We start from the raw sequence: 16,196 nt of genomic DNA, 5'->3' as shown, positions 1-16,196 counted from the left end.
ACCTGAGTTAATACTATAAGAAAAAATACTGTATTAGGAGTCTGTTAGTGAAGAGTGCTGGGTCATTTGTCTGATCCTACAACCCTATAAATGCACTTATAATAAATTCATTATATTCTGTGGAGTTGCCATTTCCTGGTACCAAAATATGTGTATTAGTTTTCTGTGGCTGCCATAACAAAGCACCACAAGTTTAGTAGTTAAATCTGTAAACTATTGTGTATTTTTTTTAAAATTATAGTATATATTTTAAAAAGTAGTATATATTTATAAAGTTAAATTTGACATACTTAGTTTTAAGTGGAAAAGCTAAAAATTAAAACAGAAAAATCATACAAAGAACAATTTGCCACTTCTTTGAATTTTTGCAGGAACACTTCAAGTAAGACAATTGTTAAAAATATATATTTGGCCGAAACCGGTTTGGCTCGGTGGATAGAGCAGCGCCTGCGGACTGAAAGGTCCCAGGTTCGATTCCGGTGAAGGGCATGTACCTTGGTTGTGGGCACGTCCCCAGTGGGGAGTGTGCAGGAGGCAGCTGATCGATGTTTCTCTGTCATCGATGTTTCTAGCTCTCTATCCCTCTCTCTTCCTCTCTGTAAAAAATTAATAAAATATATTTTTAAAAAAAATATATATATATATATTTGTATTGGTTGTAGAGAGGAAAGGAGAGGGAGAGAGATAGAAACATCGATGAGAGAGAATCATTCATTGGCTGCCTCCTGCACCCCTAACTGCCCTCCCCTGCAGGCTTGATCGCCCTCAACTGCCCTCCCTTGCAGGCCTGGTCCCTCCCAACTGCCCTCCTCTGCTGGCCATCTTGTGTCCACAAGGGGGCAGCCATCTTGTGTATTTGAGTGATGATCAATTTGCATATTACTCTTTTATTAGATAGAACAGGAATTATATTATATATAGCATTATTTATACATATTTACTGTAACTGTGTCTTCTGTAATAACTATACTCCCAAGTTTTACTCACCTATGTTCCTTCTTAACCTCCCTGTCTGTAGTATGAATTCTTTGATGTTGGATTAGGTGTAAACTATGCCTAAAATTACTCCTTTAATCATGACAACTATAGGATTCCCTTCAAAAGCATTGTGTAAGGTTTCAGCCACAACTAAAGATCTTTCTATATTGACATTCATATATTCTTGACTAACATTCTCACAATTATGACATAAGAATTTGATTGAATAGGAATTCTCCAGTTGAATGATTGCTAAAGACCTTTCTCCACATTGATTACAATCAGAGCTGATACTTTCCAAAGTGAACCATTTCATGTTGAGAAAGGTCTAAGATGTTTGACACTGTTTATCATAAACTGAAAAAGTTTACATATCCCTTTGGATGGAGTAATTCCATTCTTAATGTAAAATCAACAGAAATACCTATACACATGCACAAAGAAATATACAATTAATACTTATAATAGTAACTTTATTATAACACAAAATTATAAAAAAATACAAATAACTATCAAGAGGATAAACATCAGGATATTCTTAAAGTGGAATACTATACAAAATGAATATGAAAACACTACTGCCACATACAATAATGTATGAATCTTCAGAATGTTGAATGAAAAAAGACACAAAAGAATTCATGATGCATGATAAAATTAGGTAAAGACATGCAAAAACTACTTCATGATGTTATAAGCCAGGGAAGTGATAATCTTTGGGGAAGTAATAACTACGGGTTTTTTCTTTTCACTGAATGCAATGAGAAATATAGTTCATATTTCATTTCTCTTATGGAGACTAATGCTTATAAGCCATTTAAAAATCTTGCCTCTCCATGTGTAAGTTTTTAAAAAGTAAATTGAGTCAGCAGAACTTGAAAACAAAAATTAGATTCATTGCTGATAGAGTTCAGTAACAATAATCATACCTATTTTTATGCTAGTAAGCAGTAAAAAAGTTACGCTGTATGATACTTTAAATTAATAACATCTGTGATTAAAATGACATTAGCATTATTTTAAAAACTAAAATTTTACAATAACTTGGGAAGGAAGGTTTCCCAAAGAAATCACATTTTATTGCATGTCCATTTTTTCTCCCTTGTGAGTTTTCTGATGGACAATGAGGTTTCTCTTATAACTAAAGGACTTACCACACTCATTACAAATATAGGGTTTCTCCCCTGTGTGAGTTCTCTGATGTACAATGAGATTTGTCTTCTGGCGGAAGCACTTTTCACATTCATTGCACTTGTATGGTTTCTCTCCTGTATGAGTTCTTTGATGATGAACAAGATAGGATTTCCTACTAAAGGCTTTCCCACACTGAGAACATTCATAGGATTTCTGACCTGTATGTATTTTGTGATGTACAGTGAGGGTTGCTTTCTGGCGAAAGGACTTCCCACATTCATTACAAACATAGGGTTTTTCCCCTGTATGGATTCTCTGATGTAGATTGAGGTTTGTCTTCTGACTGAAGGATTTCCCACATTCATTACATTCATATGGTTTCTCTCCTGTGTGAGTTCTGTGATGATCAATGAGGTATGACTTCATTCTAAAGGCCTTCCCACAGTGAGGGCATTCATAAGATTTTTCCCCAGTATGTGTTCTCTGATGTGATACAAGGGTTGTCTTCTGGCGGAAGGACTTTTCACATTCATTACAAATATAGGGTTTCTCCTTATTATGAGTTTTCTCATGAAGAGCAAGAGTTGTCTTCTGGGAAAAGGATTTCCCACATTCATTACAAATATAAGGCTTTTCTCCTGTATGAGTTCTCTGATGTACAGTAAGGTTTGCTTTCTGGTGAAATGACTTCCCACATTCAACACAAATATAAGGCTTCTCGCCTGTATGAATTCTCTGATGTAGAGAGAGGGTTGTCTTCTGGCGGAAAGACTTCCCACAGTCATTACACTCATACGGTTTCTCTCCTGTATGAGTTCTCTGATGACGGATGAGATGTGACTTCAATCTGAAAGCATTCCTACACTGAAGACATTCATATGATTTCTCCCCTGTATGTGTTCTTTGATGATCAGTGAGAGCTGTCTTTAGACGAAAGGACTTACCACATTCATTACAAACAAAGGGTTTCTCTCCTGTGTGTGTTCTCTGATGATCAGTGAGATATGACTTTCTTCTAAATGAACTTCCACACTGATGACATTGATAGGGTTTTTCCTCTGTGTGAATTCCCTGATGCAGAATCAATACTGACTTCCTGCAGAAGGACTTTCCACATTCAGTGCAAATATGTTTTTTTTCAATATTAGTTGCTCTTCTCCTTTTATTATATTCCGATGTGTTTTCTTTTATGTATGTTCTCTGATATGTAAGTAAGCTTCCTCTTTTAAGCAATAATTTCTCGCAGTCATTATATCCAAATGACTGAGCTGGAGTTTCCATCTTATGATATTGCATACAAACTTCATTATGACTGATAGCCCTACCTTTTTGATTATGGGATTTGACTCCATAGTGAGCTGTCTCTGATTTAGCACTAAAGAGTGACTTCTCATATCCATCATACTCACTACGCCTCTTTCTTGCAGGATTTATATTACTGATGATTAATTCTGATACATTTTTAAAAATCTTTCCATGATGGTTATATTCAGGAATTAGATTTTTTGAATTTATAGGGTTTTTGCTTAAAGTAAATGTGTTGTCATATGCATTATTGTTCTCCTTAATCAGTTTTTTGTGACTGATGAATACAACTGATCTAGAATACTTATGTTGGTGTTCCTTGAATTTCACTAAAATGTCTTCAGCTTTCCAGTTTTTTTCTAGAAAAGAATATAATTAATAATAACTTGTGAATGTTCACACATTTGCTATGAAAAGGAATTGAACTAGGGTCTATTATGTGAGGCAAAAGAAGACCTCAGACAAATTACTCACTGCATGGGACACAAAAGCTAAATAAAACATCTGCTTCAGTGTGGAAAAGAATAAAAAAATAAGCAATGAATGCTAATAACTTTTCCACTTTGCACTAGAACATCATACATAAAGTTGACCAAACATAAGAAGCAGTGAAGAGAAGACAAAAATGGTGGAAGAGGAAATGATGTTTTGATAGGTAGATTCATAGGCAATAAAGTGAAACTATCAAGGGCATTGAGCTTTAAGTAGGATGGACAAGATTAGTAGAAAAGCTTATTCAGGGAAAATATTAGAAAAAGGATTACTTTGGGAGGACACAGATCAGAGGCAATACTTTTATTTATCACTTTTGGATTGCAAGGTAAAACACTTTCAGTTGTTCTACCACTCCTGTCCTTGTAGCCATCAATAGTTAATTAATAATTCTAAGCATCAATTAATTTCCTAGTGTTTAGAAAAACTATCCTATAGTCTAGGTCTAATTCTCCATATAGCTGAGAATCATTTTCTCTTCTGAAAAACAAAAAACAAACAAACAAAAAACTAAGAGAACACAACAGGAAATTTAAAACAGACTAGGGTTATACTCACTGGTGTATTCAGATTGCTGTTACTACCAATTCTTTCAGAATTGTACAATAAAAAAAACCTCTCATAACCACCAATTATAAAAATTCCTCTTTTCAATTGCTGACTTACTTTTTCAGGTTTAAAGAAAGACTGTTCAAGTCTTTCCCCTATTTACAGTAACATTCCCAACTCCAGATGAGATTGTTCTTCTGGTTCTAGGTTGTTCTTTAACTTTCACCTTCATTTCTCTTATAAGGTTAGAGCTATATTTGACTTCTATTACTTTGCAATCATCCAAATCTAGTGGGGCAATGCTAAACCTAGGCTCAAAAATATTTTTCTGCCTTGAGTCCATTACCATCAATACTAACATACAAGGAATTTATTCTGTAAATAAAACTTTACATCCCTTATAATCACTTTATATTCAACCAAGTTTTAAGAGTTGTTCCTATATCTGACAAATCTCAGCCATAAAAAGTTTACATTGATTTTATGTGTCATAGGTAGTGTTTTGTAGAAATAAAACATTTCAGTTAGAATGTATACTGCCATGGCCTAAACAGGTATATCCTGAAAGGAACTTATAAGTACAGGTAGTCCTCGGGTTATGTCGGAATCAATGTACATTGTTTCGTGGTTACATCGCCATCTCCCATTTATTTATAAAAAAGAAAGTTCCGTCATTTCGACGTATGTACATGTGTGCTTTATGTTTTTTATTATTTATTAACCACAAGTAAAACAGGAATTGTTATCTTTCTTTTAAATTTTTTTACTGTTTCACTTCATTACTGCTGTGTATATGCTCCATGTGAGTGATGTAGGTGCTTATGTAGTTGGGTTCCGACTTATGACGAAAATTGTGTTATGTCGCACTGTAGGAAAGGATCTCTGACATAACCCGAGGACCTACTGTACATCCTTTCTGAATGAGGGAAACAAGGTATCTCCCCTGTATAGCTCCACAAACAGTTCATGAAGAAAGTATTAAATACATAACATGTTATATACTACAGCAAATTCTGAAACAAGGGATCTTATCTTGGAGGGAAAGAATTCTTAAGCATCAACCATGTATAATCAGATATTACACTATATAATCATATCCAACTACTATATATGTCATAATTCATAAGTAGCAAGGGAATTCACAGAAAAAACACACAACAGTGGTATGAAGAGTAGTCAAGCAATAATTCATGGAGAAGAAATCTCATGACTGAACCATAAGATACACAGTTTGTGAAAGTGAGAATACAACACAATGAAAAACACAGATATGACAAATCCTACATTGTTGGGAAAAAGTTAATAGACTGGATTAAGTGGAAATTAGGAAGAGTTTCTAAGAGAGAAATAAATTTGAAAAGAACAGATTAAGACTTATTATGTTAGTCCTTGAATAATTAAGAATTTCAATTTCATATAAAAAACAAATAATAAGTAACAAGTGATAGATATCTTGTCACCAACTTCATAACCATTTAAACATTTCTTTTCCACTAGTTTCATCTGCCTGAGAGTCAGAAACTCATCTAAGTAGGTCTGACCTGTCAACGATGTCCATGGCTCTTCTCCTCGTTCCAACTTCAGGATCACATCAGGCTTGGTCATGTGACACCCTGATAAGGAAAGATTTGGATTAAGTTGCTTAAGGTTCAATATACTTGGAAAAACTAGTAAGGTTTTTTCAATACTGCATATTAAGATACACCTTTGTGTAACAGTAAACTTAACACCTTGTACTGTGCAAGTAAAAGATACAATCATTCTTTCTATTGACCACAAAGGAATCATCACCTGTTATCTCTGAAATTGAAGATCACACATACTTTAGGCACTTTGAAAACAAACGCATGCTACTTAAAGTGTCAGAAAGGTTTTCTTACCCACAGAAATGAGGTGGCAATAGTTTTCCAACATCACATCCATGTATAGCGTCTTCTGAGCAGGATCCAGGTGCTGCCATTCCTCCTGTGTGAAGTCCACAGTCACATCATTGAATGACACTAATCCCTGCAATGGATAGAAACTGTGATCACAACAAGTTGACCACATATTAGGCACTAGTTTTGATCCTGTTTTTCTTTGTGGCATTCATAAGAAAACTTGTAAGAAAGCCTATCATTTTTGTGATTTACATTGTGAGGAAAACAAAATCAAAGTATAAGTACCTGCCACCAAATTTATTTAATAACTCATTTTAAACTATTTACTGTGAAGTCACTTTGTACTTCACTGGGATGCATTTGCTCACTGGGATGCCAAGACATACAAAACAACTCAGCCAGTATGGCTCAGTGGTTGAGCATTGACCCATGAACCAATAGGACACTGGTTCGATTCCTGGTCAGGGCACATGCGCCCAGGTTGTGGGCTTTATCCCCAATAGGGGGCGTACAGGAGGTAGCCGATTGATGATGTTTCTCCCTTCCTCTCTCTCTAAAAATCAATAAAAACATACTAAAAAGAAGACATACAAAACACTGTCCCTGCTTACAAGATGTTACAGCCTCAAAACTTGTAACATATACCTTCAAAAAAGTATATGTAAACACAAACCTGCAAGGTATTACAAGTAGTAAAACAGAAGTCTGTATAAGACGCAGTAAGTCATAACAGCAGAACAATTTTCTCAGCCTTCAATGAAGAGGTTAATTTTCCCCCCTTCAAGATTACTGTAATGTGCAAGAAGAATATGGTTTTAAAATGTATGGGAGTGACTTCTGGCATGAAGGGATCATAGAGTGAAATGGCCAGGAAAACAATCTCTCAGATCTTATATAATAAAAGACTGTTCAGTCGACCGTTTGACCAGGTGCTATGATGCGCATTGACCACCTGGGGGCAGATGCTCCGACCGGTAGGTTAGCTTGCTGCTGGGGTCCGGCCAATCGGGATTGGGGGAGACAGGTTGGACACGCCCTGGAGCCCTCCTACGGTCCCTCCCCAGCCAGCCAACCTCCTGAGGTCCCTCCCTGGCCTTCTCTTAAGGTAGAAAATCCAAGAGTACTTCCTCAAAGGTGGTATAGAATAGAACTAGATGGCAGACGAGCTGGAGATTTAGGGATAAATTCTGAAAGTAAGAGAACTATAGAACAGATGAGACCTAAAATCTGAATCTAAACTTAGCCAGAACTCTAGATTGAGTTAAACTAAGCAACTGTATAGATCACAGAGGGCTTAGGAAAAGCAGACATAAAGATATCAGAAAAGAGTTTTAAAAAATAAAAGTGCTCCTAATGAGATTGAGATTTCTGTATTTTTGATTACCAGAATTTCACAACTTGCTGATAGCTCAAAGAGAAGAAAAAGTAACTCTTACAGGCTCAGGTTTTAGAAATTGAGGCTGACAAAATAGTAGGATAGTATAAAGGGTAAAACCCTGGGAAAAAGAAAACAGTAGAAAGTAAGCCCCCAAATCTATGTATAAGCACTCATCAATTCATTGCCTGAGAGCTAAAGAACATGAGGAGAAGGAGAACCTACCTCTCCTTAGGGGGCCAAGGTAAAAAGCAGTAGCTGGAGTTTAAAAAACTAAGCTAATATATAAGCTGCTTCATACTTGAAGTGGAAATTGAGGGTGGGGGCCGGGGGGGCACAGTAGGGCAAAATATGAAGCTTGAATCCAACTAAGTGAATAGTCTGCTAGAAAAAACACACAATAATCATTAGAACAATAGATATAACTGATTGTGAATTACTGTAACTAAATATTCACAAAGCCCAAGTTTTTAGCAAAAATTACTGGACATGCAAAGAAAACAAAACAAAAATAAAGGAGGAAGAAAATGACCCATATTCAGAAAAAGAGAGTCAGAGTACGGTAACTAAGTAATTAGTGGGCTATTATATTGTATTTTGCCCAAAAAGGCTTCAAAGTATCTGTCCTAAATGTTTCAAAGAAGTAATGGAAAACTTGGCACGGAGTGCCAGAATATAAACTATAAAAAAGTACCAAATAAAATACTAGAATTAAAAGTACAATAACTCATATGAAAAATTCACCACATAGACTCAATAGCAGACCAGAAATAGAAAAAAGAATCAGCAACTTTGTAAACAGGTCAATAGAAAGTAAGCAATCTGAATAGAAAGAATAAAGAATAAGGAAAAATTAATAGAATCAGAGACCTGTGGGTCAATTTCAGAATAACCCAACACAGATGTAATTAGTGTGCCAGAAAGAGAAAAAAAAAGAGCTTGAAAAAATTTTAAGTAATAATGGCCTAGCACATTCATTGTTAGCAAAAACTTTAGCTTACATACCAAATAGCATAATGAATCTCAAAAGGACAAAAATCAAAGAAAACCACAGCCTGGAAAACCCTAATCAAATTGTTAAAAGTCAAAGATAACATCAACCAATAATATTTTCAGCAAAATTACCTATTAAAAATAAAGACAACATAAAGCTCTTGTCAGATAAAATCTGAGAGAATTCATCACTAACAATACTGAACCACGTAAAGGAAGTTTTTCAGATTAAAGATAAAAAAAGTCACCCAATGTTAACTAAGATCTTTAGGAAGGAATGAAGAGGATGAAAAAAATTATATATGAAAGACTATAAAAATTTCTTTCCTTCTTTAAAAGACATGATTATGTTAAGCAGGTATTGGTGAACATTTTCTGTTCTTTTAGCATAAAAGGAAGCATTAACAGTATGTAAAATGAATGAGTAAAGTTGTGTTTCAATAAAATTTCATGTATGGACACTAAATCTGAATTTCATAAAACTTTCATAGAACAGAAATATTTTACTTTAGCATTTTTCAAACATTTGTGAACTATAAAAACCATTCCTAACTCACAGTTTGTACAAAGGCAGATATCAGTTTGGATTTAGCTTGTGGGTTGTAGGTCGTTGATTTAAAATAAGCATTCAAAAACCATATTTTTTTTACAAACATAAATATCCCATACATGGCAAAAGCAAAACCAAAACCCAAAAAACAAAAGATGGGTACGTCAGGAAACATATCTATAATGTTGTAAGATTGATGTATATTCCTTTAGTAATTCAGTATTATCTCTAAGTAAATCATAATGAGTTAAAGATGCATGCTGTGCCTGGCTGGTGTGGCTCAGTGGTTGAGCATCGATCTATGAACCATGGGGTTGTGGGCTCAATCTCCAGTAGGAGATGTGCAAGAGGCAGCCGAACAATGATTCTCTCTCATCATTGATGTTTCTATCTTTCCCTCTCCCTTCCTCTCTGAAATAAATAAAAAAATATTTTTTAAAAAGATGCATGTTGTATTCCTTAAAGCAATAACAAAATAATACAGCGGTATGCCGAAACCTGTTTGGCTCAGTGGATAGAGCGTCGGCCTGTGGACTGAGAGGTCCCGGGTTCGATTCCGGTCTAGGGCATGTACCTTGGTTGCGGGCACATCCCCAGTAGGGGGTGTGCAGGAGGCGGCTGATCGATGTTTCTCTCTCATCAATGTTTCTAACTCTCTAACCCTCTCTCTTTCTCTCTGTAAAAAATCAATAAAATATATTTAAAAAAATAATAATACAGCGGTAACTAAAATATCAATAGATAAATAAAAATATATTATTAAAATGTATTTGACTGACACAAAATAAAAGAGAATTAGAAAAAGATGAACAAAAACATGTTAGAAGGAACCTTAATGAATATTATGAAGTTTAATATTATGTAGCCTATCAATCAAAGGCTACATACTTTATCATTTCAACTATACAAGGCAAAGGCAAATTTATTGAGACAGTAAAAAGATTAGAGGATGCCCGAGATTAGAGGAGAGGAAGTGATGAATAGGTAGAGCACAGAAGATTTTTAGGGCAGTAAAACTGTTCTGTATAATACTATAATGGTGGATATATGTCATCATACATTTCTCAAAATGTATAGAACACACAACACCAAGAATGAACATTAATGTAAACTATGAACTTTGGGAGATAATGATGTGTGTGGGTTTCTTGACTGTAACAAAGGTACCACTCTGGTGGAAGATGTTGATAGTGGGAGAGATTATGCATGTGTGGGGTAGGGGGTAAATTGAGACTATCTCCTCATTTGTACTGTGAACCTAAAACTCCCCTATAATATAAAGTCTATTAAATTCATAAAAAAACCCAAACCAACAGATTAGGCACACAGAAAACAAATACCAAACAGCAGCCCTAAATCCAGCTATACCTTTAAATGTGTTAAATGTAAATGGACTAAACACTGCAATAAAAAGGCCAAAATTATTAGAATGTATAAAGAGCAACATTCAAATATGTTCAGTCTACAAGAGACATATTTTAAATAACATAGTCACAAATATACTATGAGAAAAAGGATGGAAAAACATATAAACAATAACCATGGAAAAGCTGATTTGGCTATAGTAAAAGCAAAAAGTCTCTTATAAAAGTAAATAAACCATTATGTAGTAAAATATAACAATTACAAATGTATACATATGTGTACAGTTTCAAAATATATGAAATAAAGCTTTCCACCTGCCCTTGCCAGCCTAGGCCTCCACTCAAGACTACAAAGTTTCAATTATAGAAGGTACATAAATCCAAACAGAAATGGCGGCAGCCATAGAACTGGAAAGAGCAGGAGGCTAGGGTTGCCCTGGGCGATGGAGGAATCCAAGCTTTCCACACACCCTGGCCGGCCCAGGCCTCCACTTAAGGCTACAAAGTTTCAATTACAGAAGATACATAAGTCCCAACAGAAATGGCTGCCACAACGGAGCAAGCAGAAGGGTTGGCTCCACTCCAGGCTACAAAGTTTCAATTGTAGAAGATAAATAAACCCCAGATACCAGGGCCTCCGCTTGGGTCGCTAGGGGGCGTTGCTGGCCTGCAAACCACCACAGGCCCCTTGCCCAGGCCACCCCACGCCCCAAGGCAACCCCCACCCTGATCTGGGACATCCTTCAGGGCAAACCAGCCAGCCTCCACCCATGTACCAGGCCTCTATCCTATCTAATAAAAGAGTAATATGCAGATTGACCATCACTCCAACACACAAGATGGCTGCCCCCATGAGGTGAAAGATCCTGCCCCCATGTGGACACAAGATGACCACCACAAGATGGCCAGCAGGGGAGGGCAGTTGGGAGGGACCAGGCCTGCAAGGGAGGGCAGTTGGGGGTGATCAAGCCTGCAGGGAGGGCAGTTAGAGTGACCAAGCCAGCAGAGGAGGGAAGTTGGGGGCGACCAGGCCTGCAGGGAAGAGCAGTTGGGAGAGACCCAGGCCTGCAGGGGGAGGAGTTGAGGGGGAACCAGGCCTGCAGGGGAGGGCAGTTAGGGGCAAACAGGCTGGCAGGGGAGCAGTTAGGCATCAATCAGGCTGTCAGGGGAGTGGTTAGGGGATGATCAGGCTGGTAGGCAGAAGCGGTTAGGGGCAATCAGGAAGGCAGGCAGGCGAGCAGTTGGGAGCCAGCAGTCCTGGATTGTGAGAGAGATGTCCGACTGCCCAGTGGGACGGGCCTAAATGGGCAGTCAGACATCCCTAGAGGGGTCCCAGATTGGAGAGGGTGCAGGCTGGGCTGAGGGACCCCTCCCCCCATGCACGAATTTCGTGCACCGGGTCTCTAGTATAAAATAATATTGAATATCAACTGTAAGTAATAAAATTAAATTCTAAAAAAAGTTCTGGATATAGTGGTGCTGGCTATACATCAATGTGAATGTACTTAATGGCACTGAATTATACATTTAAAATGGTTAAAATGGTAAATTTTATGGTATGTCATAATTAAAAAAAAAAGTTAAACACAAAGATTCGTGAGTACTAGAATGAGAGCTTAAAAGACTGGAGAAGGAGCAAAGGTGTTAAATTGGAAGACAAGTGACTGCTATGAAAGAGGCACCCAAATAAAGATACATCAGTGGTAATCTTATCCTATATAATAAAAGCCAAATATGCTAAGTGTCCAGTTGTCCAGTCAGCCGTTCAACCAATCAAAGCATAATATGCTAATGATATGCTAAGGCTGCTCAACCGCTTGCTGTGACGTGCACTGACCACTAGGGGGCAGACAGCTGACCCATCGACCAGTCGCTATGACATGCACTGACCACTGGGGGGGCAGACGCTCTGAACTGTAGGTTAGCTTGCTGCTGGGGTCCGGCCAATCAGGACTGAGTGAGATGGGCTGGACATACCCTGGAGCCCTCCCACTGCCCCTCCCTAGCTGGCCAACCTCCTGCATCCCTCCCTGGCTCCAATCATGCACCATGTACCAGTAGGGTCCCTTGGCCTGGCCTGCGCCCTCTCGCAATCCAGGAGCCCTCAGGGGATATCGGAGAGCTGGTTTCAGCCTGATCCTGCAGGCCAGGCTAAGGGACCCCACTGGTACATGAATTTGTGCACTGGGCCTCTAGTGAAGGAATAAGATTCAACACTAAATGGTTCTGTAGTAGAAGTGATACATCTAATTCAAGTTAGCTGTATTAGTAGGTGGGCTGGTGCCATAAGCAGACTAGGGGGGAAACAAAATCGAATGGGCAGGAGTTGATGAGATAAATAAATCTTGGGCATGTGCCTGAAGTATCTGTGGCACATGCAGGTGATGGTGATATCTATTTGGAGGTTGGATATAGTTTTGACACTCAGAATAGTGGTTTTCAATTGAAATTAATTGAGCATCATTAGAGTAACAGTAGTGGATTGTGAATAGGAACAGAGGACTGCAAAGAGAAGAGAACCAATACAGAATCTGGGCAACACCAGTATTTACTAGATCCACATAAAAAGATAAATGTCCTGAAAGAAAATACCAAGACTATTCTCTTTGAAACCAAGGGCAGAATATTTCAAGAGTTACAATTCCAGTTCAGTAGGTGACCTAATCACATACAATTACCTCTAATGCATCTGCATATAGAAATAGAAGAAATTTTAAAATAGAAATAAATCTATAACACCATTAGCATCCTGGGGGAGTATTATTGGCAGGCCACACATTTTAGGAATTGTTAGCAGCCATAAGCAAACTTTAAGAATCAAACAGCAGAAATACAGGAGTCTCAATTCTGTGTATAATTTGTCAAGCACAGATTCTCAAAGCCTCAAGATAGGATTTCCTGTCATTTAATAATTGCAATCAATTCCATATCCATCTTGACTGTCTTATCTAAGCAAGACAGGTTGTGCAGTAATATATTCTCATTTATTTATTTACTTGAGGCCCAGTGCACAAAATTCATGCATGGGTGCAGTCCCTAGGCCTGGATGGCAATCGAAGCGTGAGTGTCTGGCGTGGAAGGGCAGGTCCCAGCTGATCTCTGAGCCCTGGGCAGCACCTGATCCCTCAGGCCCCCATGCGCCCCCCTCTTCCTGAGTATAATATACCCAAGTATATTTTGTCCATTGCTTTTTAGAGAATGGAAGGGAGGGAGGAAAGGGGGAAGAGAGGAAGGAGGGAGATAAGGAGAGGGAGAGAGAGAGAAACATCAATGTGAGATACACAGATTGGCTGCCTTCTGCATGTTCTCCAGCCCAGGTGCTCTCTGACCTAGGCCTGGATAGAACCTACAACCCAGGTATGTGTCCTTGACCAGGAATCAAACTCATGACCCTTTGGCATGTGGGCAATACTCTATCCATTTAGCAACCCCGGCAAGGGTTATTCTCATTTAATTTGAGGAATTGCATTTTAGTCCCAGCAATACTTCTGGGTGAAGACTGAGAAAGATGTTGAATGATATACCTTCTTAATGTGTAAACACTGGTTAAAATTAGAAGGAGCACTTGTAGAAGATATATGTTTATCTGGCCAATATGGAAAGAAATGAGAACTACTTCTCTTAAGGGAAAGATAGGCAGAAGGATTTAAAACAAAACAAACAAAGAACCCCCACAAAGGCTCAAATATCCTTCAAAAACAAAACAAAAAACTATTTCACAGAGAAACCATCATCTCACCTGAGCCATGGTTTTCAGATTTGCAAGAGGCAACCAGTCTTCCTTTGGGATCCTCTTTGGAAAAGGGGTGGTTCCTAAGAAGGCAAAGCCAAGATGAAAAGATGCCATGTTTCACCACACACATACTTACAGCTCTCTTATGACTCAAATTAAAATTGCCTTCATTTCCCTTGTTTTGGCCCTTGTCAACTCAGAACATCCCACATAAACAGTATGGGAGGCGGGGGGATGAGCTAGACAACTCTTTTTTTTTTTTTTAAAATATATTTTATTGATTTTTTACAGAGAGGAAGAGAGAGGGATAGAAAGCTAGAAACATCAATGAGAGAGAAACATCGATCAGCTGCCTCTTGCACACCTCCTACTGGGGATGTGCCCGCAACTAAGGTACATGCCCTTGACCGGAATCGAACCTGGGACCTTTCAGTCCGCAGGCCGATGCTCTATCCACTGAGCCAAACCGGTTTCGGCATTTTACTGAAATTTTAATGGAGCTGCATGAAATGTTTGGGAGTTTGGACATTTTATCGTATTGTGTCTTCCTGTGCTTTTACTTGTCTTATTTTTAAGTCTCTTAGGAATATTTTTTAAAAATTTGAACACCCCATGCAATCCTTTATATCTCATTATTTTTGATAGCCACTGGTCACTTTCATGTTTTCAGATATATCTATTATATGTCTATATCTATGCAGCTATACACACACACACACACACACACACACACACACTTACACACATCTGTGCCTTGCTAATGTTTCTTCCCCACAGTAAACCTCCGAGTTTTCTAATTGTTGTCAGTGTTAATTTTTAACAGGATGGTAACTGAGAAATCTTCTTCCTCAGTTTCAGCGGATGCCCCAAGATGGTGAGTGAAACAAGTATCCCTCATTCTAAAATACTGTCTTGTAAAGCAGCTGACTATAGTTTTTCTACCATTAATTTAACCCCTACTTCAACTGGCTGGAGAGGCTGAGATAAGGGAGTAAATTATTTTTAGAACACAGTTTTCCAGGGGGAAGAGAAGTGGGTCTTCTCCCTTCCTGATAACATACAAGTGGCCTCTCACATCCTGATGCTACTGGGAACCAAAGTGATGAGAAAATGTGCAGGGAACTTGTACATGTTTCCAGGACTTAGGAGGGCAAAGTGACTAGCGTGGCTAATTCTCACCTGAGCTCTAGATAAGGAACCCATGCATGGAGCTGCCTGCGTTGGCTTGGATCCTCCTATCCAAGAGGACTGACTGGAGAGACAAGCCCCACCAGAGCAGATGGGCCACTGCATATCCAGAGGAAAGCAGTGGGGAGGCAGCTGAAGAAGTGGCTGTGCCCATGAGAAGAAAAGTATATATGGAAGTTCCCAGCAGTGGGTTCTCCCAGAAGGTAAGAGATGACTTACACTAAATTATAATATAAGAGGTACCAGCTTCTTCCTGTCCTGACTTCTGACTTCGCTTCCCTTTTCCAGCTTCCAATCCATTCTAACTGGAGACTAACCACCTAGAAGGAGTAAAGAGGAGACAAAACAGAGGTTGAGGAATTAGAGAAGACATTGCAGGTTTCCAGCAGAAGGACAGTTTTCTGCTTTTAAAACAAGTTTTGAAGTATTAACTTCTGCAATGAATATTTTACTTAGCTAAATGACTATTGTAAGATGGGACTGATGCTTAAATATCCAACAGATTTTTTATTGTCTTCAGAATGACTGAAGAAATTATTAAATCTGCCCAGGAATTCATCCAGCAGCAGCAGCAGCAGGAAGGGGAAAAAAACAAAACCCACCCAAATGGAAATTCTGAGAGTGTCAGTTTTGGGTTCTACTCATCTATATAATA

General features: G+C 38.2%; 1 protein-coding gene across 2 annotated transcripts; it reads right to left on the bottom strand.

Annotated features, from left to right (window-relative positions):
• Positions 1-1,436: 1,436 nt before the first annotated feature.
• Positions 1,437-15,815, bottom strand: LOC103284789 (zinc finger protein 567). 2 transcript variants are annotated; one of them, XM_054711236.1, is made up of 5 exons: positions 15,761-15,815; positions 14,360-14,433; positions 6,339-6,465; positions 6,000-6,071; positions 1,437-3,776 (listed from the first exon to the last, which is right to left on the bottom strand). In XM_054711236.1, the coding sequence occupies exons 2-5, from the start codon at positions 14,366-14,368 to the stop codon at positions 2,056-2,058; spliced, it is 1,929 nt and encodes a 642-aa protein (XP_054567211.1). In that variant the 5' UTR covers positions 14,369-14,433; positions 15,761-15,815; the 3' UTR covers positions 1,437-2,055. The 2 variants fall into 2 exon arrangements, with proteins under 2 accessions (XP_054567211.1, XP_054567212.1); XM_054711237.1 differs by lacking the exon at positions 1,437-3,776 and adding an exon at positions 4,059-4,389.
• Between the last annotated feature and the right edge of the window lie 381 nt (positions 15,816-16,196).

The sequence above is a fragment of the Eptesicus fuscus genome, chromosome 21, assembly GCF_027574615.1.
Source record: "Eptesicus fuscus isolate TK198812 chromosome 21, DD_ASM_mEF_20220401, whole genome shotgun sequence".
NCBI lineage: Eukaryota > Metazoa > Chordata > Mammalia > Chiroptera > Vespertilionidae > Eptesicus > Eptesicus fuscus.
Note: the sequence above shows the minus strand (reverse complement) of the source record. Positions and strands in the feature narration are given on the sequence as shown.